This window comes from Lepeophtheirus salmonis, chromosome 1 (assembly GCF_016086655.4).
Source record: "Lepeophtheirus salmonis chromosome 1, UVic_Lsal_1.4, whole genome shotgun sequence".
NCBI lineage: Eukaryota > Metazoa > Arthropoda > Copepoda > Siphonostomatoida > Caligidae > Lepeophtheirus > Lepeophtheirus salmonis.
Genome location: NC_052131.2, coordinates 2830592 through 2854226, shown reverse-complemented (window position 1 = coordinate 2854226; position 23635 = coordinate 2830592). Strand labels below are relative to the sequence as shown.

Genomic DNA, 23635 nt, shown 5'->3' with positions numbered 1-23635 from the left:
ATGAGGACGGAACGGGAGTGAGAGCGCTCGTTGAAGAGGTAGTGGGGAATAAAACGCATGACAATAGTAAAACTTCCAACCAAGGCAAAGGTCTGAGGGAAGACTGGCAAATGGTCTTAAGAAACAAACAAAACATTTCCAAAGATTTAAAAAAGACTAATAGCATGCACAAAAGATTATAGTTTTGTGATGTATCCATATCTGTACTATTTTATAAAATATGTATGTACTATGGTAAATAGAACAAATTCCTAACCTACAAAACACTTACAATTTTACTACAATTCTAGGAAAATTTCATTACCTATATACCATTTCATTTTTTAATTAAAAATATTTTTCTCTTTATTTACTATTAAAATAAATAGACTGGGTGGTCCATTGAAATCTAAACATTTACTAATTCAATAATTAATTAATGTTGAGTGATTTAAGTTATTTCATATTTAGATATATTAAAGGATAAACAATTAATTACAAAATAGAACAAATCTGAGTTATCTAACTTACGCACAAGTCTAGAAAATGATACTTGAACGTGATTGATGAATTTCAATTCGCTCACTCCAAGCAGCTGGCCGTATCCAAGACTGCCGTCTACGCCGTCAGCAAGTCCAAAACGTTAGAGAAGAAAAAGGTATCTGTCAAAAAGGCCAAATGGGAACCGTAAGAGTTAAATACAACAGCCCAGGCCAATCTTGAAGTCCATGAGGGCCCATGTTAGAGATTGCTAGGTTTTCACACCAGACTCCATCATCCGTTGCAAGATTCTTTTGAATTAGTGTTTTGGATTATTTTGAATTATTTTTGACAGTTTAGGCCCAAAATAAGCACTGGTGCCAACCCCCTACACTAACCATTTTAGGTACATGTTTAGGAGAAGGCCTGCAGTGTCCGCCATCCAAGCACCGAGGCCCTTGAAGCCACAGTCAGCCATCACTGGGACGCCATAACAGAAGACTAGATCCACAGGGGGAGGCAGGAATTCAAAATGTTCAGATTATGATGGATCATGCAGTATTAAACGACACAACCATTTTTGACAAAGTCAAAAAAGATTGTGTAACTGGTGTCTTCTTAACCCATTCAAGTGAACAATTGGTCCTATATAAAGAGAGTTTAAGTATTTGTTCATTTTCAGTTCATAAACTGTGGTAAGTTCCATCAAAAAATATTTGTTACTGTTGAAAGTATTGGATGTGCAGTTTTCAGGACAATATCCAATCTGTACCAAATTTAAAATTATTTAATAGAATTATCATCTATTGAAAATTGCAAGCTCTTGACCACTCCATGTATAAATTTCAAATTCTGCCTGATCCCTTCCTTTAAAATAGTTGGAAAATATGTTTCCTTGTTCAATAGAAATTTTTATTTGTGTAGTTGGTTATTATCGTCAGAAACATCGAAATACATTTTTATGTACACTTCATTATATTTGAATGGGTGTATTTAATGATATCGTATAAAAAGTTTGGCAATATACAACCCAAATGTAGGCTTGAACCCGTTCAACCTTTTTCCGTTGACTCATTTTCTGAAAAATATCCATTTGTCGTTCATTCATTAACTCTTTTACAGTTCATTCGTTCATTTTTAAACTTCGAAAAAAGAAATATAGAAGAATAAAGTTTTGTGGGAATATTAAAAATGAATGTTCAAACGATTACTTGCAAAAAAAAATCAAGTAAATTCGGAGCATGTATAAATTTAAATTAATACATTTTTCCATAAAATAACCATTGTCATAATTATTTCAGTCTAACCAGGTCTATCGACCACCTGTTTCAATACTGTTACTGCACTAAGTGACCATATTTCTATTTTTTTATAATTGAAATAAATGGAAAAGCCGGTTTAACCTGCACTAAATAGTCACTTTTTGATATTCCCATGTCTAGCCACTTAGTAACGAAAAAAATTAATATATTATTTAAAATCTATTTATTTTATATCAATCGGATTTTGCCATGAGTACCTTCCTACTCATGGTTTTCTAAGTAGGCTTCATGAACTATATATGAAACCATAATTTTAAAATGCTGTAATTTCCCATGAGAGACAAGGTTTCCTCTAGAACTTGTATTAGTCAGATTTTTTTTTTTCTGGCTTGCACAGCAAAAAAGAGTACTTCATATACAATAACCAACCTTCTTATATTGATCAGTTTGTCATAAATAAATTTGATGCAGTTCTTAAGGTATGAACCAGGATATTTACAGTCTAGTGACTCTATTCCCTGTTCTACATCAATAGCACTTTCTTCATGGAAAGGTATTGAGCTATGATTATTGCTGTCGTCCGGGGTAGTAAAAGAATATCCATTATTAAGTCCTATTACTCAAAAATTGAGTTACTTAATTAGTCGAAATTGGTTAACCCAGCTTTTATAATCATTTGGCTCCTAGTGGCATAAGGGGAAAAGCGAAACTAAATTAAAAAAAAGGTGCACGCAGTGATATAATCATGTGAAAAAATTATAATCTTTACTTCTTAAAAAATTGTTGGAACACTAAGTTTTATTGACAACTTATGTGGATGCATTCTAAGTAGCTATGTACAGAGGTAGGCAGAAGTATTTGGCCTAGTTTTGTTTTCGATGAACATCTTTATTGCATGATTTTTTTAATGATTGCTGTTGTTTCTAAGTAGCTGCAACAAATATAAGTAAAATTAAATGCAACCTTTTTGCTCTCAGTCTTCAAAATAAAGATCTAAGAGCAGCAACGCAAAGCATAGGCGCCGGAAGTGCAATGGTGTTATGTATTTAATATGTCCTTTCTGGTTTTTATCTTCTTGTATATTCGTCTATGTATTATAAGTACTGAGTTTTACGTATTATAAATAGTCTCGTCTTTTGTAAATATATTAGAGTATAGTTTAGATTACACATGATCTAGTGTTACATTATTCCTCCACGCCATCTTCTTCCTCTCATCTCTCCCGGTCATCCTGGATTTCTCTCCACCTTATAAAGAAGTTTGTGTCTCTCCCTCGTCAAGACGCAACAAATGGGCAGCCCATCCAATCCAAAAAGTTAAGACATTTTAAATCTAATTGTTGTGTCTTTACGAGGGAGAGACACAAACTTATTTATAGTTGGAGAGATCCAGGATGACCAAAAGACATGAGGAGAAGAAATCACGTGGAGGAATAATATAACAAAATTATTCTTCTATATTTCTTTTTTCGAAGTTTAAAAATGAACGAATGAACTGTAAAAGAGTTAATGAATGAACGACAAATGGATATTTTTCAGAAAATGAGTCAACGGAAAAAGGTTGAACGGGTTCAAGCCTACATTTGGGTTGTATATTGCCAAACTTTTTATACGATATCATTAAATACACCCATTCAAATATAATGAAGTGTACATAAAAATGTATTTCGATGTTTCTGACGATAATAACCAACTACACAAATAAAAATTTCTATTGAACAAGGAAACATATTTTCCAACAATTTTAAAGGAAGGGATCAGGCAGAATTTGAAATTTATACTTGGAGTGGTCAAGAGCTTGCAATTTTCAATAGATGATAATTCTATTAAATAATTTTAAATTTGGTACAGATTGGATATTGTCCTGAAAACTGCACATCCAATACTTTCAACAGTAACAAATATTTTTTGATGGAACTTACCACAGTTTATGAACTGAAAATGAACAAATACTTAAACTCTCTTTATATAGGACCAATTGTTCACTTGAATGGGTTAAGAAGACACCAGTTACACAATCTTTTTTGACCCATTGACGATAGCTGACTTCCTCATGTGTTTGAGTCGCGGCCCAAAAAATTAAAAATTTAATATAATATTCTAGGTGAAGAACTCTAAAAAAGGAAATATATTTTGTTAAAATACCTTCTTTTGCCGTGGTACTAAATATGAAAAGAAATCTTTGGACCCCATCAAAGAGTTATAAATTGTGCTCTAAACATTTTGAAGATAATCAATGTATAAAGAATTCCACTTTCAAGCTATTCCAACATTGTTTAAACATCTAAAACCTAAAGTTCCAAGCCTCACCAAATACTCCAACAAACCCATTGGTTTTCATTCCGGAGAACAATGGTGATTCTAAGCAAATTTAATAATTAAGGAAATCTCAAGAAACTATTTAGATAAAATTTCAGGTGAAAAAAGATCTCCACAATTTCAGGATCATATACAGTTTACTCCTTATTTGAAACCTCCTACTTCCGAAAACGGAAAAATAGACTTAGTGGACATGAATCTAGTTTCATCAACAATAGAAGATGAAACTTCATATAATGTTAACTTAGCTTTTGCATAAGTTACTTTATCTTTAAAAAATATTAATTGCCTTATATATATTACAGATATTTCTCTTGGGGTAAAATATCAAAAGGTATGAATACCAATCTAAAAAAAAATCTAACTTGGAGTATAGTAAGCAAAGATAAAGGAATTAAAGAAGAAGTTGAAGGAGAAAGATGTCAAAATTCAGGACTCAGAATCAAAGTTTAAGTCTTTAGAAATGCCTCTCTCTTCGGTATTTAATTCAGACAGATAAAAATTTTAAGTTGCAAGTCTTCAAATTCCAAAATCCAACCTTTAATCTAATACATCCATGGATAATTCACTTCAGTTAAGATTTGTTTAGGAGCTATTTGTCATCCAATGGAGGATTAATCAATTGTACCAAGAACTGTTTCCATGAATTTGCTTAAATAGATGCTTTATTCAAATCTTATGTCAATCAATTCAAAAAAATGAGAAAAAAATAAGCTCAATAACTTAAGGAGCCGTTCTATTAATTAAGTCGTCTGTAAATGTCATAAAATTTTATATTTAACTGTGTCTAAGTATGTTAGGATAAGAATCATTAAGAATCCAAATACATTTACGAATGCAAATTGCGATTATCATGGAAAATAGAATAGCTTCTTTTACTTTTGGAAGCCGAAGAATGTGTATACGAAATAAAGTAAATTAAATTTTCTATATGTATTACTTTATTTCACCGTATTTAAGGAGTTATCCGAAAATCCTTTCTTAGATATTTATTGTAACATCATGTGCATATTCGTTCAAAATAATCTATCTCTAAATTCATCGTATAACCTACTTAAACTATATTTTTTACCAATTTTTGTCATGGGATTAAGGAAATTAGATTAAGGATTATTACAAATATTTATTGTATCTTAAATATCATGCCTATGGCAAAACAATCAGGTTAAGTATCTAGTTTAATAAAAAAGGTTTTTATTTCAGTAATACAATTTTGATGATTTATAGAACTCATAATTATTATATGGTTCGAACTTAAAAGTTTAATTGTGTAACAACAGCTCCATACAACCCTAACACTCATAACCATTTATTACTTTGGTCATCCATCATTTACTAACTGTAGTTCTCAATAATAATAATAATAATACAAAAGGATGCAGGATAAAGGGTCCAAAATGTATTTGGTCGGGATTGAAAGACGAATTTTTTTTTGCCCATTACTTTTTTGATTTTGAATAAATTTAAAAAATATAATTATTCGCTTTGGTGTATTTGAGACACAATTTACTTCATGTCATTGTGTGTCATTGATTACTACATTACGGTATTCATTTAGGTAAAACTGCATTGAATCCAAATTTGTATTAAGGCATACAAGCTGATTGACCTTAATTGGGCTCAGTTCAAAATTCCTTATATCCTAAAACTTCCATATCGCATGAATAATGATATTATATCTGTAACTTGTCATCTAATTACACTAATATTAATGTAAGCGTTTCCTTTTTTGTTAATTAAACTTGCACAACTGGACGGCCGGGATATATTTTTTGATATTATATGGGATTTATGATGCTCAGAGAAGCGCCTGTGGAAGAATGTTTTCATTCAATAGTTTGAGTAGCCTCAAGTGAATTACAATAATAATAATCTGTAAAGAAATCAGTTCTTTTGTTGAATCAGTTCTTTTGATTTCTCCATTAATGTTGCCTTCATAATGTAATCAATTCATAGGGATGAACAAGATTCTTATTGTTGTTGCATAAATAGAACGGATTGGAAACATCAGTCAGACTGTATCGATTTTCTATATTCCCATTGATGTGCTAAAATGATCCAAATAATGTAATTTTTACCAACTAGGACAGATTACTATCACGATTTCTACAAGGAGAATCAACGATTCTAATGGATTTCAATCTCTACTGTGAAATATACATTCTGATTTATTCTATATGTACTTATGCTTAGTTTCCAAAACAACATAAATTCTTGCTGATCCCTCGTCGTTTATAAAATATATATTCAGTAATAGAGATTGAAGGTGCTAATGTCGGGTTTAAATTTATGTACTTTGCATAACTAAATATAATTAAAACTTTAGAAAATATGAGATTTTTAAATGCATTACCGTCCATCATACCTTTTATTCAATCCATTACATTGTAGTTGTAGTTTTGAAAGCTAAATGAGCTATTTTATATCGAATAGTGCGATTAAAGGAAGCAACGGATTGAAAAAAAAATGTCTTAGGGGACTTCTAATTACCAGGAGTCGTGCAATTTCCTTATAATAAAGCCTGATAATTAGTTTGAGATTAAAGACAGGGTTCTTAAGTTTTTCAACTTAGGCTTGCGGGAGATTTTGAAATCTTATGTCAATTTACAATATAAAAATATTAGAAAATCGTATTTCAGTTGGGAAAATTCGTTTTTTTACAAATAAGACAGATTTATCTTCCAACGTAATTTCCACATACGAAGTAGATGGCAGTGTCTCTAAAGGAACTGATGTCTGAGTCTTCATAGAGTGGCCAGCTACATGAGAGTCAAACTCGTCAACCGAAGACAGCAGAGAGCCACAGATACATCATAAAAAAATATTTTAGCTTTTCTTGAGACATAACTTTAACCGTCATTTCTTGTAATCTTTAAAATTATTCTTTACCTATCAAATTTTTTGATGTTATCTCATAAGATGCAGAAAACTGAAAAAGTAATACAAATTTTAATAAATGAGCGAAAATTCGAGCGATTTTTTCGCTCTTCTAAACTGGCGAGTGAGCTCCCGCTCTTGCTAATTATTATTCAAAACAATTAGTGTGCTCCCGCTCTTGCTCAAGAATTTTGAGCGGTGCTCGGAGCGGCGCTTACTAATGCTTTGCTTTTTCTACTTCTTTTTGGATGAAAGGTTGCGTATAAATAAAGGTGTTAAATAGAAGAAAGTTGTAATGTAACTTATTGTTAGTTCATATGTCTACTCCTGAAAATTGTTCACTCTCCATGTATACTATAATAGTGCTTACTGAATTTTTAGATGATAAACTTAATTCTTCCTCTCTTTGTATTTGTCGTTGTTGATTTTTTGACTGTCTCCTCTTTCCATTTGAGTCCTTTAGAAGCAATTATCCTTTATATATATATATATAGCCACCTTGCTTAGAAATAATCGATTAAATATAAAAAATAAACCTTTTACGTTATTACCTGTGTATTATCTTGCAATCTTTCCTCAGAAAAATAGTCAAAAAAACAGTTGCTAGTTGGAAAATTACTCTCAAATACAGAATTAGTATTCAATAATTGTTGGGAATAGTTCACAGATTAAAAGTATATACTCTAGGCATAGAGTGGACAATCAAGTCCAAGGTGACTATATATAAGGTGTGTAGAAAAGATATTTCTTTATTTTTGTTTACAATTGTCCTTGTTTTTCTGATGACGTACAAACGGAGTCAATTGAGAAGTGAATCCAAATTTATAAAACTAATTGTATTAATAGTATTTTATTTTCTTATCAGACAATTATAATAGTATATTTTTTAGCCTCAGGTAGTTACATTACGTATATTACATTACAGAAGCTACATTACATATTACATTACAGAAGTTATATTACATATTACATTACAGAAGTTACATTACCTATTACATTACAGAAGTTATATTTTCAAATAAATATAACCATCAGTATAGCGAAGACATCAATAATATATTAAGAATAAGAGGATATACTAAATATGAAATGCTCATTTGAAAAGCATAAAATAACAATAATATCTTAATTTGTCATTTATTTTGAATATAATAAATATAAAGTTCAATGTAATTATTTGGAAATTGTAACGATATTCAAATATTCTAATAAAATCTATAGAAGTTAAGAAGTGACTTTTTTTTAAAACACATAATCAATTAATAGTTTCCAATAGTAGAATAGAATAAACTTTCGCGAAAAGAGGGTTACATTAACTTTAAAGTCTAGAATAATCTTCCACTTGTTTCTCAACCACAAAAGGGACTCACAAGTAATAAAGAAATCACTTATCAGGGGTGAGGCTTGAAGTGTCCAGGTTATATAATTATCCATATAGACCATATATTTCTGCGTTATATGCATGAAGGACACTTATCAATGAAAAAGTTTTCTTACACCATGAGACGAAGCAGATAAGGAGATAAGTACTCAATAAATTCAATTAAAGCGCAGCGCATGGAGCTATCCATGTTCCTAAATTTATCTTTCAGTCAATTATTCTGTCGTTTTATGGATCTCCATAATTCTTATATGTAGAAGTATTCGATGATCTCGTAAAAGATCTGGAAGAATTTATGTATTCTTAAGCATAACAACAATTATTCACGAAGTCAGAAGGCACTATCATTGACCTTGATGTAAAGCGCATTTGCACAATGCTGGATTCTTCCATTAAATGAGATGATATCCATCAAGTGAGGCACAAAGACTGAGGCGAGTTCCCTTTAACATAATGTTGAAAAATGAAGAGAGATCAGAAAACGTATTGGATATCCAAATGGAAAAAATATGAATTCCTAGGAACGGACAGGATGAATGAATGCAGATTAATATATCCAAATCCTTTGTAAAAAATATTAATCCAAATCACAATGAATTAAATGTAATTGCCCGCAGTTTACAACCTTTTTATTCTCCTTCGGCTTCAAGTATTTATCTATAATTAACACTATTAGTAGTGAGTAAAAGTGAAATTGGCTCCGTTGGGACGTCATAAAAAAAGTTGTCACCTAAAGTCAACCAGACTGCGTTGCAAGTTCCTTATCAACACACCTTACATATTATGTCGTTTTCTTTATTGTATGACGCAATCTTTTCTCCGAAAAAAAACACAGAAAAAGGCCCGAAGTCGTCCAGTAGTAAGCCATATAAGTCAATCATACCAACTATTAACTTTTATTATGTATCTTTTGTCTCTTATGTACTCCTATGATACTATGGACTATATATCATGTCGATTAAGTAATTCAAAGAATGGTAATATACATTATTTAGAAAAGATGGATTCTCCACTTAGAGAAGACATTGTAACAAAAGCTGTAAAATTTGCAAGAATATATATAAATATTTAATAGTTATGCAATAAATTAGTATTGATTTCTTTGTACGTAGAGATTATTACTGAATTAATAATTATTAAACTAGATAAAATATATATTAATATAGATTTCTAATTTTTTTATTTTTTCATCAAGTTTAGTTATTATTAATAAGTCTGCGTCATATTTATTATGATTAATGACGTCATTTTCAAATTTGCAGCGCCAACTAGTGTTCAAATAGATTAAACATACTCAAGTTGCTCATAAACAAAGCGAGAAAATTGCGAGAAAAGGTTTTTTGCAAAGAACAATTGCAATTACTCGGGATATATCCAACCAATTAAAGTAATTTTGGTATCATGCCATTATACAGCTAAAATTACATAATTTATATTATATAAAAACTTTGCTGTTTTGATTTTTTTATTATTAGTTATCAATAACACTAACAATTTTAAATATCGCATGGCATGCTTATGTAATGAATGATAGATGAAACATTTTGGTTGAATATTTTACGTTTCAAATAAGCGCTAAAAGTTCCGTTTTGATAATGAATACGGTTATTCGAGAATTGATTAATATATACTTAATGTTATTTATTTTTGTATTTCAAAAAATACGTAAAAAATAAATACATAAAATAATGAATAGAAGTTGTAGCACATACATAAAACTACAATTTAAAATAAACAAAAATATTTTTACAGAGTCCTAGACAAAAATTTATGATTTGTTTGAATTAAGAAAGATACTATCATTATGTTCATAGAAATAAATGATTAAATATCACATAGATGGTTTATGCTAGCTTTATAAAATTTCGTCAAATGATAGATGAAATATTTTGGTTTGGTAATTTATGCTTAAAAATAAAATATTAAAAAAAAAGAAGTGAATTTTATACTTATTTGCTATTTTAACCATGAAAAATATCACCTTTATTTTGGAAAAAAGCCAAAACCAGCCCAACTATGAGCCATTTTGGACATTTAATTCAATCACAGAAAGATAAAGGACTTATTTTATTATATCAAAATTAAATAAGTGAATAGATAAGAGTAAGCATAAATAATAATTGTGTCCACCAACTCTTCATTCAAAATTATAATACGTCATAACTCATATGTACGTCATACATAAAGTTATTGTATTATTATAAAAGTATAAAGTAGTGTATGATCACTTCATGTTTTCTTTCCTTATAATAATAAATTTGATTGGTTTACTCATAGAGATTACACCCCTCACAATAGCTGATATGAAATGCTGCGATAATAACGTCCTTAAGCAATCTAAAGTTATCGATGATTTTCCCTTGACCGTTTTTTCATTTGAATCATTTCGTATGAGCTAAGTAATGCAGTGTTTTCAATAAAGTTGAGTGATTTAAAAAAAATAAAAAATGTTGCGATATTTTTGTATTTCTTGAGTATGTAAAATACATGGACTACTTTAGTTGTCCTTGGTAAATTACAATCATGTTTTTTTTTAAACCATGAAAAACATAAATGTTTCCAATTCACCGTGGAAACTTTTCTGTGGAAGGGGCTCAATAAATAAATTGCAAATTTTAAAGGACTGCATTCAGAAAAGAGCATTTTTAGAGTTATATTTATAAAATATTTAAGATGTAAAAATACTAAAATGTAATGTTAAGATATAAAATTATAGTGTTTTTTTATGATTCACCAATATACCATCGATTTATAAAACATCTATCTTAAACTCGAATGAGGTTTTGTAAACCCTTTAACGCTCAATTTTTTTCTTGAAGATAATTTATTTATTTTATTACTTTTTTCCATTGTTGAAGACCATATGAAACTATTTTGACTCCATTTTGGATTATAAATATAATTATGGTAGAAATAATGAAATAAGAGCACAGAGTCCTCTCAGACTCATCATATACAAAATGAATGGTACATTTAGATATGGTACGCGATATGATTTGACTCAAAATATCATCTTACTGCACTATGTTATATGAACAAATAATATCCATTATAATTAATTTTAATATAAACTCCAAAAACACACATTTGGCTTATTACTCTCATTCTTTATTTATATGATTAATTATGACCTATCACAATATATCTTTGTATAATAAGAAACGATTTTGTAATAATACTACAAAAATAACGGTGTTTATTTTGTATGGAACATAGACAAGCAATTTTGGTTATTTTCACAGTATAAGTGAACTTTACATTTTACGCAAGATATACTAATTTTGCCCTTACATCCACAGTATTTGCATAACCCCCTTCTTTGAGCTATTTCTGGAAAGTGTCCCATGCCATTTAGCCTTATACCTTGCTCTGGTAATGACTTTGTTGCATGCCAAAAAAAAAAAAAACTAATCCAGTTTCAACGTTAAAGGCTAATTTACATCTCTCTGGACTGAATAAACATTCGATTGTTCACAGATCTTGTTCAGAAGGTAATCAGGAATGAAACTCTTTAATTAATCAGTTGGGGACATATCATCAGTTTTTTCTTCATTCTGATCAAGAAATGGAGAGACTGATTATGGTACAACATACATATATAGAGACTACTTCTTTCTAATAGGGACGGTGATTTATACTTTTCCTAGGTCGGGACAACCTTATACAGTTTTCATTAGAGCCCATATCTTTTTCCAGGGTTCAATCTTGTCGTCAGGAAATTCTTCGTTAGGCAAGAGAATGTCTGAATCCCGAAAATCAAGATCAGACAATGGGATAGATATTAATATTAGTTATACACATTAATAAAGTGGGAGCCGGATTCTCATTCTGAATTGGAATGAATTAATATATTAACTTTTATTATTAATATTGCTAGATAAATATCACTGAAGTTTATTACTACAAATGAAGTTACATATTCAAATATCATTGTATCATATTATGAAAATACATTCAAAAATTCGTTGAAGGAGTATATAAGTCACTTGTTAAGGTCTCATAACTTGGGTTGGGATCCATTTGAGGTATGAATTCCCAGTTCTAGATGTATAACTCGGGGGGATTCAAGTCCCTTGAGTGACTACGTAGTGCTACCAACTTCCTTCTCTTCAAATAACAAAGAAGATTAATGAAGAGATGAAGAACATCGTTCACACCTATCTACATTTCAATTCTAGGTTACTCCAAAGGTACATTTTTCCTCCTTTACATCTCTAATTTCCTCGTGCTCTTGTAGGATCCGACCTATGAGTGCCTCCTCGAATCATCTCAATGATTTACCTCACCACATCCAACCACCTCTTTTACCAATAGATCCTGGCTCACAACGAAGAAAAAATCACTGATCTTGCCTAATCTGATTTTATTCTTATTCATCCCACCATGAGTCTTTTCCAATATGAATAGTCCATCATGTCTAAAGTCTAATGATAAGTGATAATTAAGTGAATAGTACTTACTACATTCGAATTATTATCGGGTTTGTTTATTTTTCTTTAATCATATATTTATTCAAGGAAGGAATCAAACCTTCCTTATATTTGTTAATATTACTTATTTTGTCTCTGGTTCAAACAAATTAGTAATTACATAAGTGAAATTATTATTTATTTTAAATAAAAGAAGGGAAATGCTTTATCCTATACAAATTTTCCCAATGCGAGTAATCCCAGTACTAACTTTCCCTATACAAATTTTCCGAATGCGAGCTTTCCTAGATCCAAAGACAAGCATCGATATCCACTCCTAGTATACGTATGGACTATATATATTTTTTTATATGTAATAATCTCACCTGGTTTTGATGCTATACTTCCTCAAAAAAAGATTAATTTAATATTGATAAGAAATTCAATAACGCGCTAACAAGGACAAATTACAACTAACCAAGAAAAGTGAGGTCATAATCATAGAGCAACCATTGACAGCTCAACTACTAAAGATATGTTCAGTTAAATATCAGAACTAGAGAACAGCTAGTTTTATATTTATTAACATTTTTTGAAATAAGACCCAATGTTCCACCTAGACGTTAAAGGATTAATCTTTGAACAATTCCCGACTATATACAAATAAAAAATAGTATCACGATTAGGAAGAATTGAATAAATAATTACTAACTATATCTTGGGCTTTTTCCTTTTTTCCTCTGAAAGAAAGGTTAAATGATTCAATTAGGATTGCTATTTATTATATTAATTTCAGGGAATTCTGCAGGGGGTGGGCTGGAAGGGCTGTAACTCCACCCCAATTAAAAGAATTTTTACTTTTTACAAGAAAATTTAATATTCTGTGAACATAAAAGATTTTTGTGATTATTTTCAAAGGAATTAACTTCTTTAAAAAAGTAATGGACTTATGAAATTTTTTGCCAAAAAATAACATTTCAATTTTTTTTTTCCAAAAATATAATTTTTTGTGAATAGCTAATTTTTGATGTTTCATACAAAATTATTTACCGGTTCATATACAGCCCGTAGGCTGTAGTTTGCCCACATCTTATTTTAGTTTTTTATCTTATATTTTACAGATCCTGATTTATCTAAATGAACAGTGTAAATTTAAACATTTATTCGAAATATCCAGTTAATAGAATTAAAAGTTTATATAAATAATATTAATTTCAAGGTATATTTTGAATATTTCTCCTTAATTTCTTATTTATTAAATTAATTACATTATATCACCTTTCATCCAGGCCATTAAATGTTCAATCTGATTGGAAGCTAGGATTTTTTTTTTTTTCGAGTTGAGCACTTTTGAGAAATGAGAAAACTTGTATATATGATTTCAAGAAACTTGACGTGGATATTTATAAATTATAATATAGAAAAAAATAACAGAACGAACCATGAGATATTATATTTCACTGAGTATACAATGTCTCTTTTTCACTACAATTCTAATTGAATTATCCACTGTCAAAGCAAAAAACCGTAAGTTTGCTTCGTTAGTTTGATTATTATTAATTAATTATATTGCCAGAATGCATAAATCATCATGGAGATTCAGGGTTTTGCTCACATCGAGAGATTTGTCGACTCCTGAAAGGTGTGAATATTGGGTATTGTAATTCTTCTATGAATATCGTTTGCTGTATGGAGCTTCCATGTAGTAAGTCTCAAACGAAAATTAAAAACATAGCTAAGGTAAGACCATTTCAAATAGATACGATTCTTCAGAATCCATAGATAACCTTCTCATTTTTCAGTTTAGAGTAAAGAAATCTTCAAATACTGGTCGGCTCATAGTTCCCTCATGCGGAATTCGAAATGAACGGGATAGACAGGTTATTGGAGGGCAAGCTGTAACGGATTCAATGAGGCATCCGTGGATGGTATCATTGTGGCAAAGAAATATGTACGTTTATTTGGTGTATCTGCATTTCCTGATACGCACGTTTTTTACTTATTTACAGAACAACAAACCAATTTGCAGATTCATTTCCCATCTGTGGAGCAGGGATCATTACAGATCGACATGTAATAACTGCTGCTCATTGTATTATGAATTCTCCTGACGCTCAAAACGATTTATTCCTCCTTGGTGGATCAACAATAAATGAAATTCCTCTATCCTACAGGAGAACACGAAAAGTTATCATGAGAATAAAGAAGATCACAATTCATCCAAGTTTTGATTTTCTCAAGCTGGAAAATGACATAGCTATCATTACCCTTGAAACGGTATAAATTATACTGACTAAAGAAACGTGTAATAATGCTAAATTTATATTGTTAGCCAATTAAATTTCGTCTGGATTTATCCCCCATTTGCTTGCCTGATCCTGGGGATGAGGTTATTAAAGATTATGTTACAGTCTCGGGATGGGGATGTTTAACCGAAAAATGTGAAGCAAGTGAGGCGCCATCCTCATTAAGGGAAACTATATTACCAGTTATACCAAATAAAATTGCAATGTGCTGGTATGTTACATTTTCATACCTAACTATGTATAGTTAAATAAAAAATCCATCTTTATTTAGGTTCATGTCAGATTCTAAGCGAAAAGGACGTGAAGAATATATACCAAATACGTTATTCCTTGTAGGAGGTGATATAAGCGGGCTCAAATCAACTTGTCGTGGAGACTCTGGATCCCCTGTTACCCGACCAAGGCCCTCAGATGGGAGAATAGAAGTTGTTGGTCTTGTAAGTTGGAGTAAAGGATGTGGTAGAAAGTTTAGGCCCTCGGTATGGACAAATGTACGCAATTATTTAACATGGATATATCAAAATTTGAATTGAACGGAAGTTTTAATGATTTAAAGCTCACAGAACCTTTTATGTAATTCGTAACTAGTCATTTTTTTAAAATAGAAAGTAAAGTTTTACTCATTTTTTAATTAGAAAATGTGGATTTATTGTATATTAAAGCATATTTTTTCACTATACATTATTTTATTTTAAAAACAATTTTTTCTCGAATACATAAATCTAATTTTGGTTATGTTATTCGTTCTTGAGTAGTTGAGAGGGAAATATTCCCGTTTGTTTAATAATTGAATTTAGATATAACTGCATAATATATAGATTCGAATACATTTAGTAATTATGACTTGTTGTGTACGTTGATGTTCGCATACATTTATCATAATTAAACCTTAGCTCTACTCATGGATCAATCATTCATCTGATTATCGATTTATGTCATCTACTTCCTATCTAGGTAGTCATATCAAAAATACATTCCAAACCATACATTTTAATGGCCGTGTGATCTTATTAAGAATAAAAGCTATAAGAATGTGTTCAGTCCTATATATTTTAGAGACCTTTTATTAATATTAACTATTTCTTTTTAAAAGGGAAACATAAAATATATAAATTTAAAAAAGAAGTATGTGACTTTAATGCGTTAATATCCTTAAGGCGATTAGTATGCGGCTTCCATTTTCAACGTGTCTTTTTAATTATGACTATTATTCGGTCTGGAACGAATTAAAGTATTTAATTATTTCCTAGAAGCATACGTTTTTATGTTATATAAACACATATTACATACATAGGAGCCCCTACTTTGAAAATGAAACAAGAAATTCATCATCAATATTTGAGAGAATTTAAGTAGTTCCAAGCAGGAGGACGGATGAAATATTCGTTAATATAAATTAGAGTAATAGTAATTACGAGGACAGTTGTTCTCTCAAAAATTTGGCATCAGTGAGGGATTAATATAATATTTATTATCTTAGTGTATTGAAACAAATCAAAGCCATCAGAGTAGGTGACATTAATTATGCTAATGGTATTGGTTAGAATTAAAAGTTTAGATACGATTCTTGATCTTTTTTATGAATGATTCCTGCATCTGCGTCCTCTTAAGAAATAGCATCGTCATTACTATTTTAGGGAGACTTTATCGCCCTTTCCCCATCTTTAAAACCATTTATCAGTAGTATCAATTGAGTATGTCAAGGTTTGGCAACTGTCATATTTTAGCCTCCAGAAAACGTTTTAATAAATTAAAATGATGGAAAAATTATTTTGAGGTTTAAACTACATCCCCAAAATTTGCAATATCTTAGAAGTAATGTAACTCCAGGGGTACTAGGGGCCGTATACCCTCATAATAATGATCCACCTAGCTGAAATAACAATATAAATATAATTTATATTTCATTATACTAAAACTGCAAAATTGTTGCGACATTCTAAATTCTTCTGCTGAACAATCGTTTATATTTCGCCAGATCTGTGATTATAGAGGGGTTTCAAATAAATTATATTTTCTTATAAAAGTGATTTTGAAATAATTTCAAATTTTGGGTTTTTATAATAAAAAGTCATCAAAAAATTATTAAAAGAATAAAAAAATAATGTAATCTCAAGCTAGTCGACCCCCACAGAAATTTGGAGTGCCTCTCCTTGGATATACCTCTGTTTACAATATTGTATTTTTGAATTCCCAAATTTACCCTTCTGCCAGTAAGACCCCTAGTCTTAAGGGGTATTGAGCAGCCTTTGTTACATTATAAATTATCAAACACTCATGACATCATATGTTATCCGAAATTAAAAATGAATTTTTGAGATAAAAACAAAACAAAAACAAAACCTTGAAATCGGAAGATTTACTACATTATCCAATATTAAACTTTACTACTTCCGCAACATAAACTTTTGGAAGACATCCCTATGTGTCAATTCATAATAATTAGAGGATGACAAGTGTTGTTTCTCTTTATTTTCTTAAATTATACATGATAATTCCAACGAGTCATGATGTAATTAATATATTATACCCCTGCATTTTCAAAACAAATGTATAATTATTTTAAATCCAACGTGTTGAAAGAAAAAGCCATTTCATCCTATTAAGCCTTGAAACTTGCCTACATAGATAGTACAAGGAGATTCATTTATAAAAAAATTATCAAATATCCTTACAAATTTATAAATATGTAGATGAAATGGTAGTAAATGTACAAATCAATTTCATTTATGGGGAACCCATGATGTTTTTATGAAGAACTAATCATGAGACCTTAAGTATTACTTTTATTATAATGTTTATCTTAAAAGCAGTTACTGTCCTAAGTGGAAAGTTATAACCTTTTTACATTCAAGGAATTTTTTTTTTTTTCTTAGAATTAAATGTAAAATACATCAACAATGTCATTGAATTTCTAATAAATAATGATTATAATTACGGGGAAATTTAGGAAAATTATATGGAGTTTTATGTTAGTTTCTACTTTTAAAATAAGAAAATATCAATATTTATTCAGGATAAGGGCAAAAGGTTCTTTTTTTTCATTGTGTTTACATTTTCAGACAGGAAATAGGATTTGTATTTTATTGAAAAGTATATAATTTCCTTTAATAACAGTTCGTTTTTTCTATTGTTCCCTTTATACTTAGTATCTTAAGACTATACTTATATATTGAAAAGTATATTAATATTACCGATTTTGGACACTTAGATTAATGGATTATTGACCTAAGTAGCCGATTATTAAGCATATTTTATTTCCCCAAAAACTTGATCCAAAATGTTGTATATCACAGTCCTTCCTTCTTAAGAAACATAAAAAGACCCATAATCAGTTGGTAGTTAACCAATTCTTCCCAACTATCGTACTCATAGAGAAAGAAACACATAGAGGTGACAAGTTCGACAGTTTGGCAAATCAAGGCAGTGGTAGATTACAATTTTCAGTGGGCAAAAATGAACTGCAACTCGATGAGGTGGTATGTTATTTTTAACGTCGGTTAAATGGAAGAATCTGATTGTTCAACTTTTTAAACCATGATCAGATTTGAATATACTTTCCACACTTGGGGCATTCCATGTCAAATCAACTAAAAAAATAAAAAAATGTCATCCGACCCTCTCAGATTTGAATGATTTCTGGCCTACAAACTCAAATTCATTAGTTAATTAAGTGAGCCAAATTTTAGGTAATAATTCTTAGTATTTCATGAAACATAGAGGATTCTATAAAAGAAGTCAAAAATAGAATATTTTGATATCTGATCACCTCAATTTTGATTTAAAAAAATAAATATATATATATACGGCAAGTACTTGATTCATAATATTAAAAAAAAATGGCCCAAGTCTTAGGATAATGAAACTTAGCCAATGTGTTTAACATATATAGAGATATCACTGCGCTAAAAATCAGCTCTTTTTTTTTATCATAGCTGTCAGGGTGGGATCTCAAAGTTAGGTTACTTTTCTTAAGTATTTCTGTGAATTTTATGTACGTGTTGAGTACTGATGGACATTTAAATACCTCAGTGAGAATTAAATATCGAGATACAAATAATGAAGCTCATGATTTTTATTCTTCTTTGGATATGAAGTCCTTTTAAAATGAATATTTGTATAGCTTTTAGTTATTTAATTTAATTAAAAAATGGTGTAATTTGCATGTTTCTTTTTTTCATCATTTGTTTATCATCTGGTTGCATATGTAAAGAGATTGATCTGGATATTTGCTTTATTGGGATGGCTTCAAAGGATAATTGTCATACAGAAATTTATGTGAAAAAATGTGATCTCAAAAGCGTAGATATATTTAATGAAGAAACCCTTGAGATTTTACAAATAAGAAGTAATCTAAAATGTATTACAAATGTGTACCTCCATCAGGAGCACGTATTCTTAAAGAGATTTGTGGTAAGCAGACAAGTTGTTGTGACCCTTTTGAAAAACATAACAATAGGAAAAAGAAAAGAAAAGTGAGAGAATGTTTGAGAGAGATTTCACTGGATCTGTCAGAAAGACTGCAGCAATTTAAGATTGTTACTATCCCTGGTCAAAATTATGTCCAAACTGCCGGAGCTTGTATATATAATACATTTTACATGATCCAGAAACATTAATGGATAGTGATCAAAATGGACAAAGATATTTTGATTTTACTCATAAGGCTGTTCAGAAGGAACAATTGAATGCAACACTGAAAGAATTTGAACTCTATCCTCTAAAGCTTCATCAGGTACCACAGCATTTCCGGGTCAACAAAGGGAAGATGAAAATTAGAACAGGTGAAAAATAAGCACACTGAAAAAGAAGAACAACTTGCAAACTCATTATCTGAAGTGCTCCTAGTACAGAGGATATTACTATTAATTAAGAAACCTGTGATAATAACTTCTAGTTGAAAGAAAAAGCTATAAATTTTGATGTATTTATTGGTTTAATCATAGAAAAACAGAATACAACAAATCGAAGAGAGATAATTCAATTATTGACACTGTTAACCCTTTCGTGGTCTGCAGAGAAGATTATAAAGACTTTCCTAAATGTCACTGACCATATGGTCCGTAAGTCACTACAATTGTTCTAAGAATAAAGTATTTTGGGATTTCCAAATGAAAAGAAAGGAAAGCAACTTGCAGTAACAACAATGAAACTAGTGAAAAAAAATTATTTCACCGATGGGTACAGTTGGATTATACGAGGTAAAAAGGATAAAGTCAGTATCTCAAAGAATGTATATGAGCAAAAAAGATTAATTCTTTGTAATTTGAAGGAATTTGATGCTGAATTCTGTACTAAGCACTATCATATCTCTATTGGTTTCTCCAAATGTTATAATCTCCGTCCAAAATGGTGCATCTTGGTTGGTTCATCTGGTTCGTATTCTGTTTGTGTGTGTACGTACCATCAAAACGCGAATTTGTTAGCTAATGCTGCAAAGATAGAGCAGACTGTTTTGATCTTACAGAAATGATAGTTTCCAGTAGGGAGTCTCGCAAATGTATGATGCATAGATGTCAAAACTAACTAAGTGTCGATTCATTGCCAAAATTTTTTAGAAACAAAACGGATTGGTGATGATGAAAAGGAGGAGATCAATATAAATTTCAAACTTTGAACCTGAATTAGTTACCAGAATAGAAACTGTAAAATAGTTTATTGAAATTTTGATTGACCATCTAAATGAATAGACAGTACACTCTTATATTGCGCGGTCTCAAGCAGGTCACATCAGAAATTTGAAAGAAAACCTTTAAATTGATGTTTTAGGTGATTTTACCGAGAACTACACATTCCTCGTACAGGACGAAATTCAGGGAATGCATTGGAACAAGTCACAATGTACTTTACATCCGATTGTAATTTACTACATAAAAGAAGGAGAACTCAAAAGTGTTTTAATGTCTATAATTTCTGATGACCGACGCCATGATATAAATATGGTCGACGAAATGATGAGAGAGAATGTAAATTTTAAAAAGTATTTTCTACATAAAAAACTTCAGTATGGTCATTGCTATTCTTATAGGTGTGCAGGTCAGTATAAGAACTGTAAACATTTTTTGAGCCTTTGCCACCATTTTGAAGACTTTAGTGTTAGATGTGCCTGGTCATTCTTTGCCACAAGTCACGGTAAGTCACCTTGTGATGGAGTTGGTGGAACAATGAAAAGATTAGCAGCCAGAGCTAGTCTGCAGCGACCTTTACAATATCAAATACTTGACCCAATTAGTTTCTTCAACTTCTGCAGAGATGAGATAACAGGTATCACGTCTGTTTATCTGGATAAGAGTGATGTGGATCAAGTGCGAGATACAATGAAGAAGTGGTATAAGGATGTAAATACCATTCCAAGTACAAGGAGCTTTCACTATTTTCAGGCTATTTCTGGCAACAAAATAGGTGTCGAGAAACTTTCAGAAGAATCTGAGTACTGTATTGAGCTTGATTTCACTTATCCCCCTCTAGTTGCGGCAGTAAAAATATTCCAATTTGCTGTTTGCATTTATGACAATATAATTTGGGTTGGTTTGGTTACCGATGACAACTACGAAATCAAAGACGTAAAAATCAAGTTTCTCCATTCTTACTTTTCCATCTCCCTCCTATCATTGGCCTCCTAGAAATGATGTGCATTGGGTTCCCAATACCCATGTTATATGTGTGATAAAAGCACCAACAAGAGCAACAGTACGACACTTTCTAATCTCAAAAAATGAAGAACAAACTATTTTTTAATCATACCAAGCTTTATAAAATTTAATAGAATAAACAATAACCTAGTGATATTATCTTTTAATTTGTAAACTTCTAATCAATATTATGAATTACTGAAGCTCAGTTTTCTTTTGCAAGTCTATTAAAGTCATAAAATAAGCTTAAGATATAAACACGCACATAAAATTAACCAAATTTCCTTAGAAAAGTAACATAACTTCGAGGTCCCACCCTGAGAGCTAAAACAAAAAAACAACAACAGATTTTTAGCACAATGATACCCCTAAATATATAGAGCACATTGTCAAAGTTTCATTGTCGTAAGGATTTTTTTAATTCTTGATCAAGTACTTGCCGGTATATTTCATCTCTTTTTTAAAAAAATCAAAATTGAGGTCATCCAACATTTAAATATTCTATCTTTTACTGCTTTTTTGGAATTCTTATACTATAAAGTAGTCTAGTACCAAATTTCAAGAGGTAATCTCTTTTGGATAAAAAAATATTCAAGAAACAGTAACGTCCTGCAATAAGACATACAGGGTGTCCGCGATAAATTGGAACTACTTTCAACTTCATCCAGATCCATAATGTGGATATTCGGGGTTAAATCATACTAATATAAAAGGTTGCGTGAACAATACACTATAACTTCCTCCACAATTGTTTTGACAACAAACAATAGTCATCATGGAACAAGCAAGGAGAGACGCCATCTTCGAATTGGCTCGCGTGGGGCACAAGCCCTCTGCTATCTACAAGCTTCTTAACTACCCCAAGACTACGGTGTACCGGGTCTCCAATACCTGGGAGTTTGAGAGGAAGGTCTGCCGCAAGGCCCACAACATGAGATGTGACCGAATCCGCACTCCCCGCTTCCTTAAAGGCCTCCGGAAGTCCATGAAGGCTTCGCCAGAGACTTCCTTGTCCAGGTTGGCCAAGAACCGTGGAGTAAGCAATCAGCTGGTCTCCAAGGCTGTAAATGAGGACCTCGGGTACAGGTCATACCGAATTGACAAACAACACATCCTCACGGCATCCATCAAGGCCACCAGGCTCACCAACGGTAAGCGTCTCCTCAATGACCGGAAGAGCCATGGTGGAAGAATCATCTTCTTCTCCGAAGAACTGGACTGTCGACAGAAGCTACAACGTCCAAAATGACAGGTGGCTTGCCAAGGAGAGAGAAGAGGTCCCTGCGGTCTTCACCAAAAAGTTACGTGCCTCCGTGATGACCCTGAGTGTCGTCTGCAGCACCGGTGAGGTGATGCCTCCTTTCTTCTTCAATCTCAGGGAAAGGGTTAACGCGATAAGGTATTGCGAAGTCATGGAGGAGTTCGTCATCCCCTGGATGAAGGATACGGCTGCTGGGAGGGAGCTCATATTCCAACAAGACTCAGCGCCCGCACACATCCCCATGAGGACCATTAACCTCTTCAACTCCCACGACATCACTTTCTGGGGTCGCAACACCTGGCCCTCCAACTCACCCGACCTCAATCCGTGTGATTACTACTGGTAGGGGAAGTTGGAGAGAGAGGTGTGCAAGGTCAGCCACAAGAGCATCACGGCCCTGAAGGGCTCCATTACGAGGGAGTGGAATGCTGTCGATTCCGCGGAAGTCATCAGGGCATGTAAATCCTTTAGGGGCAGGATGGAGAAGACGGTGGCTGCTGAGGGAGGACATGTTGAATAAATTTATTGTTTAATATCATGTCTAACTTTTTCATATTAACAAATACACTCCAAATTCCATTTTTATCCAGCAGGTTGAATTTTAAGATAGTTCTAATATATCTTGGACACCCTGTAAAAGCGAAGCTCAAAATTTTTGCCCAAAAAGGGATAGATTTATGTCTCATGAACTACTTAGAATTATGAGCTAAAATTTGGCATACTTAATTGA

The 23635-nt window shown here is 31.4% G+C and overlaps 1 protein-coding gene and 2 long non-coding RNA genes across 3 annotated transcripts; 1 reads left to right on the top strand and 2 right to left on the bottom strand.

Annotated features, from left to right (window-relative positions):
• Window positions 1-4782: 4782 nt before the first annotated feature.
• LOC121113981 (uncharacterized) lies at window positions 4783-7625 on the bottom strand. The gene is made up of 3 exons (XR_011779257.1): window positions 7468-7625; window positions 7287-7414; window positions 4783-6087 (listed from the first exon to the last, which is right to left on the bottom strand). It is a non-coding gene; the product is annotated as an uncharacterized lncRNA (long non-coding RNA).
• A 125-nt stretch (window positions 7626-7750) lies between these two features.
• Window positions 7751-10410, bottom strand: LOC139904930 (uncharacterized). The gene is made up of 2 exons (XR_011779259.1): window positions 10279-10410; window positions 7751-9334 (listed from the first exon to the last, which is right to left on the bottom strand). It is a non-coding gene; the product is annotated as an uncharacterized lncRNA (long non-coding RNA).
• Window positions 10411-14073: 3663 nt separating this feature from the next.
• LOC121113974 (trypsin-1) lies at window positions 14074-15689 on the top strand. Its single transcript, XM_040707780.2, has 6 exons — window positions 14074-14233; window positions 14283-14446; window positions 14509-14657; window positions 14716-14983; window positions 15039-15223; window positions 15284-15689. The coding sequence occupies exons 1-6, from the start codon at window positions 14149-14151 to the stop codon at window positions 15543-15545; spliced, it is 1113 nt and encodes a 370-aa protein (XP_040563714.1). The 5' UTR covers window positions 14074-14148; the 3' UTR covers window positions 15546-15689.
• Window positions 15690-23635: the final 7946 nt, after the last annotated feature.